The sequence below is a fragment of the Hydra vulgaris genome, chromosome 12 (genome assembly GCF_038396675.1).
Source record: "Hydra vulgaris chromosome 12, alternate assembly HydraT2T_AEP".
In the NCBI taxonomy this organism is placed as follows: domain Eukaryota; kingdom Metazoa; phylum Cnidaria; class Hydrozoa; order Anthoathecata; family Hydridae; genus Hydra; species Hydra vulgaris.
Window position 1 is genome coordinate 4,574,968 of NC_088931.1, and position 17,294 is coordinate 4,592,261.

General features: G+C 26.6%; 1 protein-coding gene across 1 annotated transcript; it reads right to left on the reverse strand.

Annotated features, from left to right (window-relative positions):
• Positions 1 to 4,415: 4,415 nt before the first annotated feature.
• Positions 4,416 to 10,900, reverse strand: LOC100215378 (V-type proton ATPase 16 kDa proteolipid subunit c). The gene is made up of 4 exons (XM_065811285.1): positions 10,654 to 10,900; positions 8,393 to 8,551; positions 6,460 to 6,487; positions 4,416 to 4,801 (listed from the first exon to the last, which is right to left on the reverse strand). Exons 1-4 carry the CDS (start codon positions 10,736 to 10,738, stop codon positions 4,594 to 4,596), a joined length of 480 nt encoding a protein of 159 aa, XP_065667357.1. The 5' UTR covers positions 10,739 to 10,900; the 3' UTR covers positions 4,416 to 4,593.
• Between the last annotated feature and the right edge of the window lie 6,394 nt (positions 10,901 to 17,294).

A 17,294-nucleotide genomic window follows, 5' to 3' on the forward strand; every position in this document is an offset into this window, starting at 1 on the left:
TAGTTTTAAAGACGCTAATTGGGTTATTTTGCTTTCCTCGTGTAGAAGCTATTCAGTATGAATACTAAAACCTTTTCCAAATATATGAAACAAATTAAGATCATGGTTATAGTGACCTCCAAAATACAGAAAATAGAAAGTAGGGTGTTGCATAATTGTCCAGAAAGGGCTCCGAACCTCTTCAGAATTGAATCAAAAATTTCCTTGAAGGGGTGATTCTATAGGTATTGGAGATTCCTTTGAAGCAAAAATTAGAATCTTTTAGTCGCGTCCGTAAGAGAAAATTGCACCAAAAAACCTCATTTTCAAAATATGTTTCTACTGCTAAAAATTGCTAAAAAATCTTTACTAAGATTTAAATGTTGCAAACATTTATAACCAACATCCCTTAGGAACATAATTTTTTCCTTTTTAAATAAAAATGAAATTTAACGGCATAAAAGTTGAAATATACGGGCACAAAAATTTGAAGGCAAAAAAATTTCTTTATATTGTAATAAAATTACTAATAATTGTTTTAAGGTAATTTTTATAAATCGATTGGTTACTTCTTTTAGATAGTTCTTAACTTTACTTTAGTTCATTTGACTTGTTTTAATAGATTAACTAGATTTATTTTATTAATAGTAAACTCAAATGATGTTAACAAATAAATTAAACTTTCTGTAGAAAGCTTAATCGATTGTAAATGTTAAAAAAATAGCTAAATCAGAAAAAACTCAAAATGATTGCAAAAATTTATTTACAAGTGTAGTTTGATTTTAATGATGAGAAATTTCCAACTGACATTTGCAATATACGTAGAAGCTAACTATAACGATACTAGTGGCATTAATGGACACTTGTACAATAATTTCAACTTAATCATCATCGAGCTATTTACAAGATTATTATTATAATGCTTGCCAGCATTTGTAATTTGTTGGGTAGCCAAATCAAAGCTCAAATAACTTGATATATTGAATCAAAATATAATTCTACCCTAAAACTAACAATATCAAGGCTTTCAGTCGCAGCCATTTGCCATCCCAATCAGTTGAAAAAATGTATTTTGTAGATTCACATAATTTACATCTGTGACTTTGGGAAGTGGAAACACATTTTGAAAATAAAGGCTTTGGCGTGTTTATGCGGAAAATTCAAGTACGATTCAATTCCTGCAAATGCAGTTGAGAGATTAATTTTTGCATTAGAGTGATCCCTTACTTATACCTATAAAATCTCATCCGAGGTATTTTTCGAAAAAAGCTAGGACCCCTTTTTGATTAAAATAATCAAACCCAATGTTGATTCAGAAAATAAAACTACCACAGCCCTAAAATTCCTTTGATGCACATAACCATTTAAAGGTTCGTGTTTTGCTAACTTTTAGGATGGACCGGCCCCAGAGAGACACGGTATGATTAAAACCAAATTTGATGAAAAAACCAATGATATATTAAAAATAACTAGATGTCTAACTGCCGTAATTCGGCATAAGAAAAAGTGAAGCAAAAATCGGCCATTATGGGGGGCAAAATCTTTACGCTATTTATCAAAACAAAACAAATACGAAGCTTAAGATTGTTTTATTTAATGTAATTAATAAAAAATCGATACACAGATATCTGAAAAATTTGATGTTATTTTGATTTAAAATTTAATAATTAAGTAAAATATGCATTTTTTTTGTTAAACATTTCAAAATCATACTTATTTCATGTTTTTTTGATTTTAAAATTTAACATTTAACTCAAATCTTAGATTTAGTTGGAGTTCAATCTATAATCTATTAACATTTTATGCACCTGTTAGTCATTAATTACCCTCTGCAGTAATGCTTGGACGTATTATAACATAACTGCAAGGTAAACAGAGTCAAAACATGCAATGAAACATTTTATAAAACTGTTTTGACTATTAACTAAGCTCTGTGTGACACAACTTAGAGGTTCCTTCTGGAAATGTTAGAATTTTATTTATGGTTAAAAACTTCTTGTTATCATAAAAATCATTATTACTTTTTTCTATAATTGATTTACCGTCAATAATTAAATAAATTTAATTCAATGTGATGTTATAATCTATTTTTATTTATAATATTATATATATATATATATATATATATATATATATATATATATATATATATATATATATATATATATATATATATATATATATGTATATATATATATATATATATATATATATATATATATATATATATATATATATATATATATATATATATATATATATATATATATATATATATAAACTGAATTTTTAAGTAATTTATTATCCTTTTATATTGTTTATTTTATATTTATGTAATAAACCTTTGAATGTAATTAATTTATTAGATTGTTGACGTAGACCAATCATTGATTTTTTTAAAACTTTTTCTGTATATAATTGGCCATATCTTTGCAGTCTGATTTTAAAAAAGTCATTTGCTAACATTTTTATCAGTTGTATGAAATGCATGTCTTCAGTGACAGCTTCATGCTCAGCATCGTGTTCATTTAGGTCTTTAAAAAAATGTTTTTCACTAATAATTTTATTAACTGCATAAAAGCATAAATCATTTTCAGTTTAAGGTTTCGTTCCACATTCATTTTTGGTTTTTTGAAATTGTCACCGCAGACATAAATTTTGAAAACACTCTCGCATACTATTATAGTTTGTATAACATCATTTCTTGGAGCAATAAGCCCACCCCTATTTTTTATGTTAATCAATGAAAGAACTGATGTTCCATAAGAATGTTCCACAAAATTGTTTTGGGAAATAAGTGAGTTTGCACATACAGAACATGTTATCTTTGATAATAATCTTCTTACAATAAATCCAGATATATATCCTAGTATTGCTTCCTTATAGATAGAGGTATTATCAAGATAATTTTGAATTGTAACAATATCAATATCAAAGTTTAAAAAATCTGTTTCAGGATTTGAATAAATTGCAGATTTTTTACTCCACTTTAATGCAAAAATAGAGCCATTTGCAATATCCTCAAATGTTAAACAATTTGCATGCTTTGAGCCTACAATAGAATTGCGCAAAAGAATTCTTTTTAAAGATGACTTAAGTTGGAGGGCATCTGGATTATTATTAAATCCTTTCATTCCACGAATACAAGAGAACAGTAACTCAAGATGATCTTGTGAAAATTTGTATGTTAGGCAAAATTTAAAAGGATGAACATTTAAAGTCAAAAGCTCATAGGCTAAGTGTTGAAGACTTTTTGCAGCCACAATTAACCCTAATACAAAGGTTTTTCTCTTATGTTTTAATAATGGAGTACCATTAGCATCTGTCAACTTGAATGGAGTATAGACCGTAGAAAATTGTATGCTTTAGGTGAGTAAAAATGCAGAGTTATTGCAATTTTTTTAATTTCATCAGTATACCTATGCCCTTTTGGAAGTGAGGTATTGTTTTTAAACTGATTTTTTATATCAAAAGTCAATCCACTAAAGTTTTCACAAAGAATATTAGCAGCATCTTCAGAAACAATTTTTTTTTTGCTTAGATTTTTTAGCATAACCTTTAATGAATTTTTTTTTCTTTCTTTTCGTCACAACTTTTGTTTAAGAATTTTAATTTTTGCCTTTAATTTTGCTTTAGTTGGACTTGCATTTATCGATAATGTACTTTTAGAAATAATAGTATCATCATTAATAATTTTGTTACTACTTTCGATAATGGTAAAGCTACTATCTATATCCACCTGGCAATCAATACTCTCTGTTGTTTCTAAAATAACACTATTGATATAAATTTCGTTACAATTAGCAGCAACATTAATGTTATCACTTATATCCGAATGGAAATCGATGTGATGGTGACTGCCTGTTTCTGAAACTTTCTTAATGAGTATCTTTTTATTTTTGTGTGGCGATATAGAACTAAACTTTCTTTTGACTTTTGGTTTTTAAACAATAGATGGCACAGAAAAAGGTTTTTATTTTAGGCTTGTAAAAGCCTAAAAAGTGATTACTACATATGCGGCTGTGCTCAGTAGGAATAATTGTTTCACGTTTTATAGCAACAATCCATCTTTTACAGAGTTCGCTATTATTAATTGGAAATTTATGAAATGCTCTGTTGTCGTTTTTCATTGCTCTATTTGTGCAACCAGCTGCAGCACAAGAATTAACCATGATTTATAAATTTTGAATATTAAATATCGAATATTATTTGATCCAAACAACCGTGATTTACTATTTTTTAAATTTGCCCCCCATAATGGCCGATTTTTGCTTCAAAAAATACGCGGAAGTTAGACATCTAGTTATTTTTAATATATCATTGGAAAAAACTTAAAACGCGTACAAAATGCTTTACAGTTTGTCACTTGTTTTATTGTTCGTAAGACTGGGTTATTAGTAGAAAGACGAGAGTTCGACTAATTAAATTTAGCTTGCTTCAGCCGTAAAAAAAAGTTTATTCAGTTTTTTAATCTTTAAAATAATATTTCTTTCACTACGAAAAATAATAATTTCGGGAGTAAATTAAGTAAATTCGAAAATAATTAAACGTAACAAATCGTACAAAAAAATTAGGAAATTAAAATTTAAATTGATATTGTTGAGAAGTCAAAAACTAAGATTTAGTAGTTAACATTAAAGCAACAATTAGTCCATACAATCCTAATACTTCAGCAAAAATGAGTATAAGGATCATGCCAACAAACAAACGTGGTTGTTGGGCAGTTCCACGAACGCCAGCATCGCCAACAATTCCAATAGCGAATCCTGCAGCTAAACCACTTAGACCAACACTTAGACCAGCACCAAGATCTACAAAGCTCCTAAATAAAGTGTATGAAAAAAATAAATACAAAAAATTATTTGTGGTTGTACATTAATAAACTATTATTAAAAAATAAATCTTTTAATCAGCATTTTTCTTAAAGCAAAAGAGGTTTATAATAAAGGAAACATTTCAAGCACGATATTATCACAACACCTTTGAAAATAAATTTTTTTTCAAAATAAAGATCGAATCAAGAATTCCAGTTTTAAACCTGTAACAGTTTAATTTTAAGACGAGAATTACTTTGACAGCACAAGATACATTTTTTTAATTAATGATTTTAACTAAATATCATTAAAGAAAAAAAAGCTTTTATTACTATTTTTACTGTTAATCTGATGTAATAAGGAAATTGTATAAATTTTTTTTTTAATGTTTGACAACTTTTGTTGATGCGAAAAAAGATTTGGCAGTTTCAGGTATGTGTAGGTTAAAATAAATTTACGTAAAACAATCATCTTTTATACAGAACACAAAACAATCCTCTTTTTTACGAAACATAAAACAATTATCTATTTAGGAAAATAAATATCCTGCTATTAAATAAGCTACTAAAAGAGAAGTTAGATTATTGATAAAATCAAATATGTTATATGATAAAACTTCTGATATTTATCTCCTTGTAATATAGTAATAGTATTTTTGCTTTAAATATAAAAGAAAGGAGAAGCAGCTATGTCGGTCAGATATATTGCAGGAACCAACTTCTGGTTTATCCAAAAAAATAAATCCCTTGGCTAATACTCCTTTGTGTACAAATTTTCAAAAAAAAAAATTTTTTAAGTCTTTTCTTAACTTTTATTATTATTAATACATATAACAGGCTGTCAAGTTATCATTTTTTATCGGTTCTTCAACTTAATAATTTAATTAATGCATTTTTAATCGTAAAAAATTAAACAAAAAATAATAACACACCAAAAATTAAAAAATGAAATTAATATATAAGACCCATAAAAATAAATATATTGACAACTTGACAGCCTGGCCACAACTTCTTCGAATCATCATCCTTTGGAAAACCAAAAACTTGAATTTACTTCCCTGCCTTTATAAATAGAGGTACAACCAGCAATACAGCATTTGTTTTTTATTCAAAATAAAAGAAAAAAAAGAAAAGTCTTTAAAAAAAAATAATCATTTTATACGAGGATTCTAGTTTAAATTTTGTGGCTTAAAAACTATCATTTTTTAACAAAAAATAAAAGTACATATTTTCATAGTTTTTTTAAATAAACTTTTTAAATTTGTGTTTCCATAAATTTCTTTTTTATTATTTTTGAAATTTTTACAAAATTTCATTTTTTTGAGACTCAACATGATATGATTTTGAAGAACTTTCTCTCTCAATATATTAAGGAACCGTCTGAGTTTAGGGGTCTTGAGCGACAGATTGAGTTCAGATTGTATAGACCTATCAGAAAGTGCAACGGTTAAGGATTGCAAAATGATAAAGTACTTATAAATTTCAATAAGAGTATTTTCTAAACTTCAATAGTGTCTAGTGGGGAAATTAAAACAAGATATATAACATATATAAAATATGTTATGAAAGAATGGGATCAATAATAGAATGGGGCCTGAAAGCACTATATGGACATATACTAAATAACTAAACAAAAAAATTTAAAATTGTGCACAAAGTAAACTTACTTAAATAAAGTGTATCCAGTCGACTTCACTAAAGAAATAAAAAGAAATACAAGTGATAAATTCTTATAAAATATCAATATTGTTTATATTTATCTTCTGCAACATCACTTTTTTCTGTGCATTTTTCTGCTTTATCTCACTTTCTACTTATTCTGTATATTTTAATTTTTGAAATACTTTTTTTCAAAACAAAAATAAATAATCCAAAAAAAAAATAATAAAAAAAATAATCATATATAATGAAAAAACATTTAGTTGCTGTAATAAATGACACCTAGTCTAAGTTATTAAGCCCATTGAGTTTGCATTAAAAACAACCACAAACTGGATTTATTGACCCAATAGTTGGTTGGTTTTGTGTTATACAAATAAAAAACTTAAAATACTCAACAGTATAACTGAGAATATACTGTTGGGAGAGGGTTGCAACAACATTTAAAAATTGCAAAATAAAATGGTTATTTATATTTATGTATGAAAGATTTGTAAATATGAAAAAGTTAAATTTTAAATATGATGTAATTTCAAGTATTTAAAATATCTTATAGTAAATCATTAAAGTGTCTTCTGCATAGAGTTTTTCGGATTTCTCAAAAATCTACCTTGTATGCTGAATAGTTCAGAATTTCATAAAATGGCGGTAAAATTCATTATTAAAATATTTTCACAAACAATTTTTTTATGATAATTCTCTCAACTTTGCTAACTTTTTATTTACTGACAATTATTTGTTTTGCCCTTTGATCAATTGAATTTAGTTTAAGTTTATGTGTTGCTGTAAAATTAAAATTGCTGTTAGAGTTGTATATTGCTTTTGGAACTATCATTGACTGATAACATTAGCTGTGGCGGATGAAAATCCTCCAATTTACTAAGAACCTTTAATCGACAACATACTTTTCTTTAGCTATATTTTAAACAATTTCGTAAATTTAACTAAAATATGTTTTCAATGAAATCCTTGTAATTTTGGTTAGAAAGATAACTGACAATCACAAATATCTATTTTCAAATATTATTTTATAACTCCATTAAAAGAAAACATACTATACTCCAGGTATTTATTTTATCAAGAATATCATAGCTTTAAGTTTTGAAACATTTCATAAAGTTAATACAGTATGCACGTTTTTCTTTGACATCACTAAGTTTTACCATCTGTAAGTAACATTATATAAGAAGTGCTTAAACAATGGCAGAATTAAACATGACAGTTTAACAATAGTCTGATGAACAGCTTCTCATGTTAACTATAATGCTACATGAATACTAATGCTCATAACGTTTTCAATGCACATGTTTTATAATCTCATGTACTTCTAATGTTAACTATAATGCTACATTGGACCAAAGAAACAGATACAAATAAATACTAATGATCCGATATTTCTAACCTAACAAAGACTGTTAGGTTAGCATTATTGGGTCACTATTAGTATTTATTATTATTTTATAAAGTATTTGTAAAATAGTTCTAAACTTTGGGAACTTGAAATTTTTTCCAAGATCCTGAGAAATTAATTCTAAACATTTTTTTTTAATTTTTGCCTCTAAAGTCGTAATTTTTTTTATCAGACCATCAAAAACGTTTAGTTTTATTGTTTACGTATTAAATTTAATAACAGACCAAGCATGATAAAAACATTGTACAAAACTATTACCGTGCAAAGGTGGCTATGCTATTATGCAAAGAAATATCTTTGCAGGTTGTAGTGAAAGATATTTCTGATTACTGATGGTTGAAATTTAAAATTGCTTATTTGCCCTTCTGATATATTTAGAGTAGAAACAAACAGCCAACTCTATTTTAACTAATATAGATCTATTACAGCAACAACAACAAAAAATATTTTTCTATGAAATCACTTGATAACTAAAACGCACAATAAATTACATTAACCATTAAAACAGCTACTTATACCAAAATACTTACATCCATTAGCTATTAATACTGCTACTACTAGCCCATAGATTGCAATAATACCAGCCATGACAACTGGAATAATTGATTTCATAATTAACTCTGGCCTCATGACACTCATAGCTGCAATTCCTGTCCCACTTTTTGCTGTTCCATAGGCAGCACCAAGAGCTAAAATATTTAAACTTTTTAATTTTTTCACACATTATATATATAAAACATTGTGCAACTATGTTTTATGTATAGATATATTAAACATATATGTTTTTGATTTATAAAATTCTAAAAATAAAACTTTATTGTTCTTTTTAAATTTTACCAATAGGAATATTTTATTTCTTATTAACCCCATTCTATTTAACAAATTAAAAAAAGCAATTTACACCATAATAAAAATAAAATAATTTAGCTAATTACCAAAGTCCTTTAAATCAAAATTAAAACTAAAGTTATTAATTTTAGTTAAGCTAAACAAACAATTTTTTAACTTAGCAAGAGGTACAAAGTCCTTATATTAGATTATATATTTATAAAATATTATTAATGCATTGATGCACTTGGCATAAACTTATTTAGCAAACCAGGATAAGTATTTTTAATGCGATACTACTTCCAGGATGATTGCCACAAAGTTTAGGAGTTCCCTTAACCATGAATTTAGGGGTTTTATAGTTTTTCTGGGTTAATTGCTTTTGCAACAGCTAAAAAACCATAATCATAATTTGATTATGATAGAGATTTGATGATTTTGCACACTAGGATCACATTTGTTTTCATTACTTGATATTGTCAATTTTTTTTTAATCATGTTTAAAAAAAAATCAACAAATTTTTTAAATGATTTATTATGAACATTTTAACTTGGTAACTACTTGTTTTCATTCAACTTACATTCAAACTAATTTGAAAATTTTATACTATTACTAATAATATTTCAGATAAAATTAAATTATTAAATACTGAGTGCGCTTTTAATTCCAAACACATTAATTAAAGCATTAGGCAAATTTGCAGGTAACAAGCAACAATCTTAAATAGCTTTTATGACTTAAAATACTTTGAAATAAAAACTATGAGTATGCACACTATTATTATTTTTTTTTAAAGAAAACTCAGAATATATTAAAAAACTTAAAAAGTAATACTGTGCATTTATGTTAACGACTTTTCTTTAAAAAAAAAAAAAAAGATTTAAATTGGATTTAATATATTTTACTATTGCAAATTCTGAATTATCTATTTATTATTACAGATTATTATCTATTATTTTAAAACTGTTAATTTTAAAATGCATAAGTTGTAAAGTTTTAACCAAGCAAAATATTATAAAAATGCAACATGATAAAATTTTAAATAAAAAATCAACAGAAATGGTGGAAGTTTTTTTTTATTTTAATGGCGAAACAGAAAAAACAATAAACGATACAAATAAAGCTATATAATAAAAAAATATTAAAGTTTTTAAATTAAAAGCAAAACAAAACAAACAAAAAAACATTAAAAAAAAAGTTAAAAGAAAAAAAGTTGTTATTAGTCTTGGCTTTTTTATAAATTCTGTTCTTCTTTTTTTATTTTACAATCTTTAATATCTTTTTTGTTTATTTATTGTTTACTTATTAAGGTGTGACTCCAATGTCCAGTTTTTGGAAATCCTATAGTTAAGTGGCCTAAAATAATTTTATTTTTCGTTTTTGAAAAAATGGAGAAAGGGCGTAAAAATGCACATCCAAAATATAATAATAATAAATGTAAATAATTATGACTATTTGTATACTTATAATAATAGTTATTATTTATTAATAAAAAATACTTTAATAAATAATAATATTTATAATAAATATTTTATGAGATTGTTAAAGTCTCCACAAACAACAGTGCAAAAATAAAATTATTTTAGGTCACTTAACTGTAGGATTACCCAAGTTTTTAACTATATAAGTAACATAGAATCTGATTTTGTAAAATCATAAATAAATTCGTAATTTTCTAAATTTATGGTTGAATAAAAACTTTTAGGCTAGATTGTCATAGAAGTTACGTTAAAGTTGATATTATGGGTTAGGTTATTTTTTTAATGTTAATCTTTGATGTTAAAATATAGTATTTTTATGTTTAATTTATCTAAAAAAAAGTACTCGATTTTAAATACAGCAAATCAATAGTAATGTTAACCATTAAAAGTCATAATAAAATTATCATTAGAAATCATAACCAGTAATTAAAATAAGAATATAACAATAAAAATCCTAATTAAATCAAACGCCGAAGCTTACCACTAAAAATCATGGCAGATGTAGCTCCCATAACACCAAAAAAAGCAACATAGGTTGGTTCATTAGCAGGTAATGTGTTAGACATGGTATATTAATACTTTAAAAATTATGATTAATGCGTAGCTATTAAATGACAATTCGCTTTACCAGCAACACCCTTGAAATTTTCACGCTTTGAAAAGCGATGATATCAGGATTTTTTGCATTAAGAAATAATTACACTAATGCATTGCGAAAAAAAAAAGGTGGTTGGCATATTAGCATATTACTTTTATAAAACCGTGCGGTCTCCTTACTTGGCGCCTAAACATGTTTATGTTGCTTACTATGGCAAAAAAAAGGCTCGTGCCTAAATAAAGCTTTTTTTTTAAATAAGCAACCGTATAAGTTCTTAGTACAAAAGTTTTCAACGAAATTTAGAAAATGCGCCTTTTTAAAAGTATCGCGATTTTGCCTCCTATGCTTTAGACTTTAGTTTTTATTGTATGCTTATACTGTTTTTATTGCATACTTTTAAGTATACTTACTTTAAAAAATCATTTAATCTAAATTAGAAAATTATTTAACCCTATTTTATCAGGATAACTATAGCAGTGCGGTAGTGAACCAATTTTGCAAAAAAAAACTTTTAATAATATACTTGTAATATTTGTTATGTCAGCATACACATTTTATTTTTATATTAAACAGGGATGCAGAGTCCCAAAAGGGCTCCGGCTTTATATCTCTACTTTTTCCAAGTTTGTAGTGTCCAGAAGCTTTAAGATCTGCTATAGGAAAAAAGTTCATGAGATTTAATGACTTAAAACTTATTGTTTTTAAGCCCGGAGTCCTGGAGTCCCGGAGTCCTTGCCGCCATTATACCTAAGGACTCCGGGTTCAAAAAAACGATTGTTCCTCTAACCTAAAAGTCTTAATTTTTTTTTCTATTAGTAGTCCATAAACTTTTTTATATTTTTAGAGCTCCTGGATACCAAAACCTAGCATAAAGTAATCTGTTTGTGACTTTCAAATCCGGAGTTCTTTTTGGGACTCCGCATCCCTGATATTAAATAATAGTTTGTTATCCTTATTGAAAATATTATTTTAGTTTCCAAATTAATATAAAAAATAACTTTCTTTAAAAGGAAGAATTTGATTTCGAAAATCCTTAACTCGCCAAGTTTTGCTCAATTGTCGTCTTGCTTAGCGTGCAGTCTTGCACTTTTTTGTATTTATGGCATGTAATATAGCAATCGAATATGGCATGAGCCATATTCCATTCAAAATATTTTATATTTCTATGTAAAGCATTTTAATTCTTTTGTAAACCGTTTTCTTTTTGTTTTCAAGAAACTTTCTTATTTTTTATTTTTTTGAGTAACTTTTTTCTTGTAAAAAAAAGCTATCTGTTGTTTAGAAATCATTACAACTTTGAACTGATTACAAAAATAAAAAATTATTTTGTTTACAAACATAAAGGTCAGTTTTCACTCATCTTTTTTTTCTACAGGAACTGGAAAAGGAAGAAAAAGCAAAACTACGTATGCTTTGATTTTTTATTCTTTCTCTTTTCTGTTGCGGTTAAAAAAACGAAGACAGGAGATTGACCTTAATGATTTACAACATTTTCTAAAACTAATTTGAATTGACACTTCTTGTTTCTTAAAAGAAATCTATAAATAAAAGTTTTTTGAGCATGAAGGAACGGTTATATTGAATTGAACAAGAATACTCTTAGTATGGTAGATTATTAATCACAAAGTTTGAAAAAATTAAAATTTTTGGCTTCAGTTTAAAAATTTGTAAAAAGATTTTTGATTACATTAAAGTTGTAAAGTACCTCGTTGTTTTGAAATCGGAGCATCGACATCAGTAACTAAGTATTTAGAATTCAAGTTTTTATATTTTCAAGAAAAAATATTTGAAACTTTAGAATTGACCATTGAAAGTATTTAATCTAAATTTAAACAAAAATGATGTTTATTTCTTCAAAAGACAAAATCAGTATTTATAAATGCATCTAAAAATAGCTTAATAAACAAAGAAGTCCTTGCCTTTTATGGTCCAAATTTGAATCTTTTAACACTATATTCCAAATTTTTTATTCCAAATCCAAATATTCCAAAACGAATCCATTACTTAGCCATAAAACACTTTGCAAAGGTCTTATATCTTTTCTAGTAAGATATAAATTGATTTACTATAAATTTGATGGTCGTTTATTTTATTAATTCCGACTGCATTGTAACACACATTAAATAATATTATGCATATTTCTATGTTGACATAACACACACAAAATTTTCTTTCACCTTATCATATTTCCAGAAAAGAAATCAAAGTTAAAAGAAATTTTTCTCATAAACTAGGAAATTGATTAGCCTTATCATTTTGATACAAGCAACAAACGCTAATGACGAGGCTTTAACACACTCCTATAAATCTTAACTTGGTTAAGAAGCACCAAGAATCGAGCAAGGTTGAACTGATGTAAGTTTTTAGATATGCATAATAAAACAACTGACTAATTGAATCATCTATGTAGCCAATAACTTTTGTAGCCGAAGTGAAGACTGAAAAAGTTTGGGCAACTTTAACTACAACTCTTGAATTTAGTTTGGCGTTTTATTAAGATTGCATATGTTATAAAACTTGTTCTCCAAAACGAAATAAACAAACTTAACCTTGTTTTTTTATTTTTTCATTTTATCACATATGCATTTAAAAATATTTACTTTTTAAGGCAAATTTTACTTCATACCATTTAAAAAAATACCCTCAGCAAAGCGCACCTACATTGTGTCTAAAGTTTGTTAACGTTTTTAAATAATCTGTGTCTGAGCAGTTAAAGAATTTTTGTGCCCCTACTCTAAATACTCCCCCCCCCCCCTCGTTTCAATTTGTTTTCTACATTCATGTGAATCAGAAAGAATGTATATATATAGACCACGAAGCTAGGTACTCTATAAAGCATAGACAATATAAAGTTATCCTTCGGGCATTTGTTTTAAAAAGTTACATTTTAAATGTCTTTTAAACGTTTTTTAAACGTCTTTTAAACGTTCTTTACGTAAGACTGTTTAGAAGATGTTTAAAAGGCATTTAAAAGACATTTAGAAGATAACTTTTATAAACAAATGCCCGCTGGGTACAATCGGTAGATCAAAGGTAACAGGGCAAGTAAAGAGTATTTCCCAAGAAATTAACTTAATGATTTCTTTTTTTTCTTCCGATTATTTTCTCGATAATAATGTTGAAACAATGTGCAGTTGTCGACGTAAAGAGAGATTATAATTATAACCTATATAATAAGGTTATAACAATTTTATTGTTTAATTATTTAAATATTGGATTAAAAAGTATTACAACAACAAGATTAGTATTAATACCTAAAATAATGCATTTGTAGTTTCTATTGACAAAGATGCTAAATTTGTAAACCTAACAAATTTAGAAACCTACTTTAAAAAGTTAAAAAATTCAAAATTATTACCTTAAATTGTTCAAAAAATATTTCTGTAAATAATGATGGTTTAAAATATTTTTTTAATTTTTATGGGGATTTTAATTTTTAGGAGTTTCTATTGAAAATCTATCTAGGAGATCACACATCAATAATATTTGTAAATAAAGCTGCAAAAAGCATTGGAATTCTAAACAAATCTAAAGGTATTTTAAACAAAAACCAATTAAAACATTTACTTCTTTATTTATTGTCATAAAAATTATGCAAATATTAATTGGGGAAATACACATAAAATTAAATTTAAATCTCTCTATCGGCATCAGAAAGGCGCAGCTCGCATAATAAATTTTTAAAATCGTTTTTCGAACTCTGAACCGCTTTTCAAAGAAATGGACGCCTTAGGAGTCGTATAAAACTCATTGATGTAAAATTTAATAACAACGTCACCTTGCATAACTTTTTACACCGGTTAAGTATATATTTTTAAAATTATATTTGATGTATCGAGTAAAAAGTTAAGAGATAAAAACGGAAAAAAAGATTATTAACTTGTTTAATGAGGCCTTTATTAATTACTTTATCTAAACTGACCAATGAGTCTAATTATAATTATCCAATTATAGGCATTTATATTTCTGTCGTAGATAAACTCGTGACATATGTTAGCTTTTGGAGCGTTCTCACTCGCATCAAAAATAATATCTTGTTAACTTGTTTATCAGCTCTTTCATTACACATTTTGCAGCCAGTAGGTGTATATCGTCATGTCAAAAGATTTAAGGGTAAACTATTTCAACAATTTTATGCAGAGATTAAAAAATTTTATCAAAGGAATATGTATGTCAACTGCAAACAAAGCTTCTCAGTTTTGGCAACGTTTTTGCAGACAAAAAATCAGTCACAGTGTCACAAAACACCAATTTATTTACACTCGAAATATTATACTAGCCTAAGCCTTGATTGTCTCAGCCACCAAATTCCCACTACCCTACCACTGCCACTACAGTAGTATAAAATACGGGTTCTGACACATTTTTTTTCAACTATATCCCTAACTATAAACTCATATCATATTTCAACTATAAACATATCTATATTCTCCTAAGTCATTTCAACTATTGTCCATAATTTCTGAGCCAAAATAATATTTTAATATATTAATATATTATGGTTACAAACTCTGAGCTATTTTTTGTAATTTTAAATCAATTTTTCAAACTTATCAATTCTTTATTATCAACCCGTGAGTTGAACGAATCAGGGTACCCATGCCACTTTACTAATGATTTGTTTTTGAGTTTACGAATAACTTTTTGCATTTCTTGTTAAGAAAAAGTACATTGTATTTCTTCATTATTATTGTCAGTTATTTTATACGTTGGTGGATCTGTGAACTGAATCTGTGACACTGTAAAAACTACTTCAGTCCATCTCGGTGTGTATCCTTTTTCAAACTTTCCTTTCTTTTTAGTTATCCTAACTCTATCACCAATTGAAAACTTTGGTCTTACAGACTCTGATCGTACATTTCCATTTAGATTTAACCAAACAATATTTTCATTCTTTTTATCGCTAGTTTCAACTGGTGTCATTTTAATTGAAGAATGCTTTGTGTTGATGTATTTATTTACCATTTCATCTAAAACGTCAATATATTTTCTAGTAGAATTAGCTGAAAAGTACTTAAACATTTTATCTTTCATTGTTCTATTCGAACATTCAACTACTCAACTTTTTTCTTCATTTTCAGTTGAATATAACTCAACACCAAGCGCTTTAACATGCTTATTATAAAATTCTAAGCCTTTATCTAACCAAATTTTTTGACACTTTCTTTCTTTTCCTTCAGATCCATGGAAATTCGAAGAATTTTTAAAGATTTTATTTAAAGCATTACCAACATCAACTCCAGTTTTACTCTTCAATGGAACAATCCCTCCATACTTCGAAAAAACATCTATCACCATTAATAAGTATTTTATACCGTCATTGAATTTAGAAAAAGATATTATGTCAACTAATTTAGCAGCCCATACTTCATCGATTCTATTTACAATAACTTTTCTTTTTCTGAAATGTTTTATAACTGGTCTATGAAGTTCGTTTGCAAGTTTGTCTGTCCATTTCAAACCCATAAGAATTAGGTCTTTCAGACCCATAAGAATTACTTCTTCATTCTCTTCTTTTTTACTGATCGTTGGTAGTTTTTTTGAGTAGTTTTGGTTTCAACACCTAATTCATATGGGTTCAAAGAACCTAATCCAAACTTTGCTTTAGATGATATAATAGGTTTTATAATACCTCGTTCAATTCTTTCACGTATCGTCGGATTTTTTATAGCATCCATTTCTTTGATCATAATTTTATCAGCTAAATTTCTTTTTGCTGTGTCATCGAAGTATTTATAAGCAAGATCGTGATGGTAAGCTGCATTGTCAACTCTATCTATAGGTTTGCTCAATTCTTTATACACGTCACTAAAAGTTAATCTTAATTAGTACCAGGTCCTACAAAGTTTATTCCAGGTAAACGCATTTCACCTGGCAACTTTGACCATGATAGTTTTATTTTACTTGTCGCTGAATTAATTGAACTCACTAAATCTCCTCCTGTTTTTGATGATACAAATTGAGTTTTTGTTTTTCTGCAAATAGCGCAAGCTCCACGTTGCATATTTCTATTGTTTTTACTAACGACATTTTGCAAGTTTAGTGTACTTGTTTTGTTTTTACATTTAAAGCAGTAGATTTTTATATATAGAAATTTTTTTATATATAAAAATGAAAATCTTAAATATATAAAAATGGATATTATAGATTTGTCATGGAATGCGAATAACAATAAGAGAAATAATAATAAGTTGTTACCTAACAGTATAAGAGGAATTATTGTTGGAAAGTCAGGTTGTGGAAAAACTACTTTATTATTGAATTTACTTTTGAGACCTGGTTGGTTAGACAATAATAATTTACAAGTTTTTGGAAAATCTCTTTTTCAACCAGAATACAAAATATTAAAACAATCTTTTAAAAAAAATTGCCAAAAGAAATTATTCTTGAACTATTTAAGTTACAAGACCAAATAGAAAAATTAAATGCAAACACTGAGCTTATAATTGAGACATTTCAAAAAATTTAAATGAGAAAACAGATATAGAGTGCAAGTTTTTTGAAACAGCAGAAGATGTACCAGA

Coding starts and splice junctions, on each gene's coding strand:
- LOC100215378 (XM_065811285.1), bottom strand. CDS start 10,738: ATGTCTAACACATTACCTGCTAATGAACCAACCTATGTTGCTTTTTTT. Junction 8,552..10,653: donor ATCTGCCATGATTTTTAGTG/GTAAGCTTCGGC, acceptor TAAATATTTTAG/CTCTTGGTGCTGCCTATGGA. Junction 4,802..6,459: donor ACTGGATACACTTTATTTAA/GTAAGTTTACTT, acceptor CACTTTATTTAG/GAGCTTTGTAGATCTTGGTG.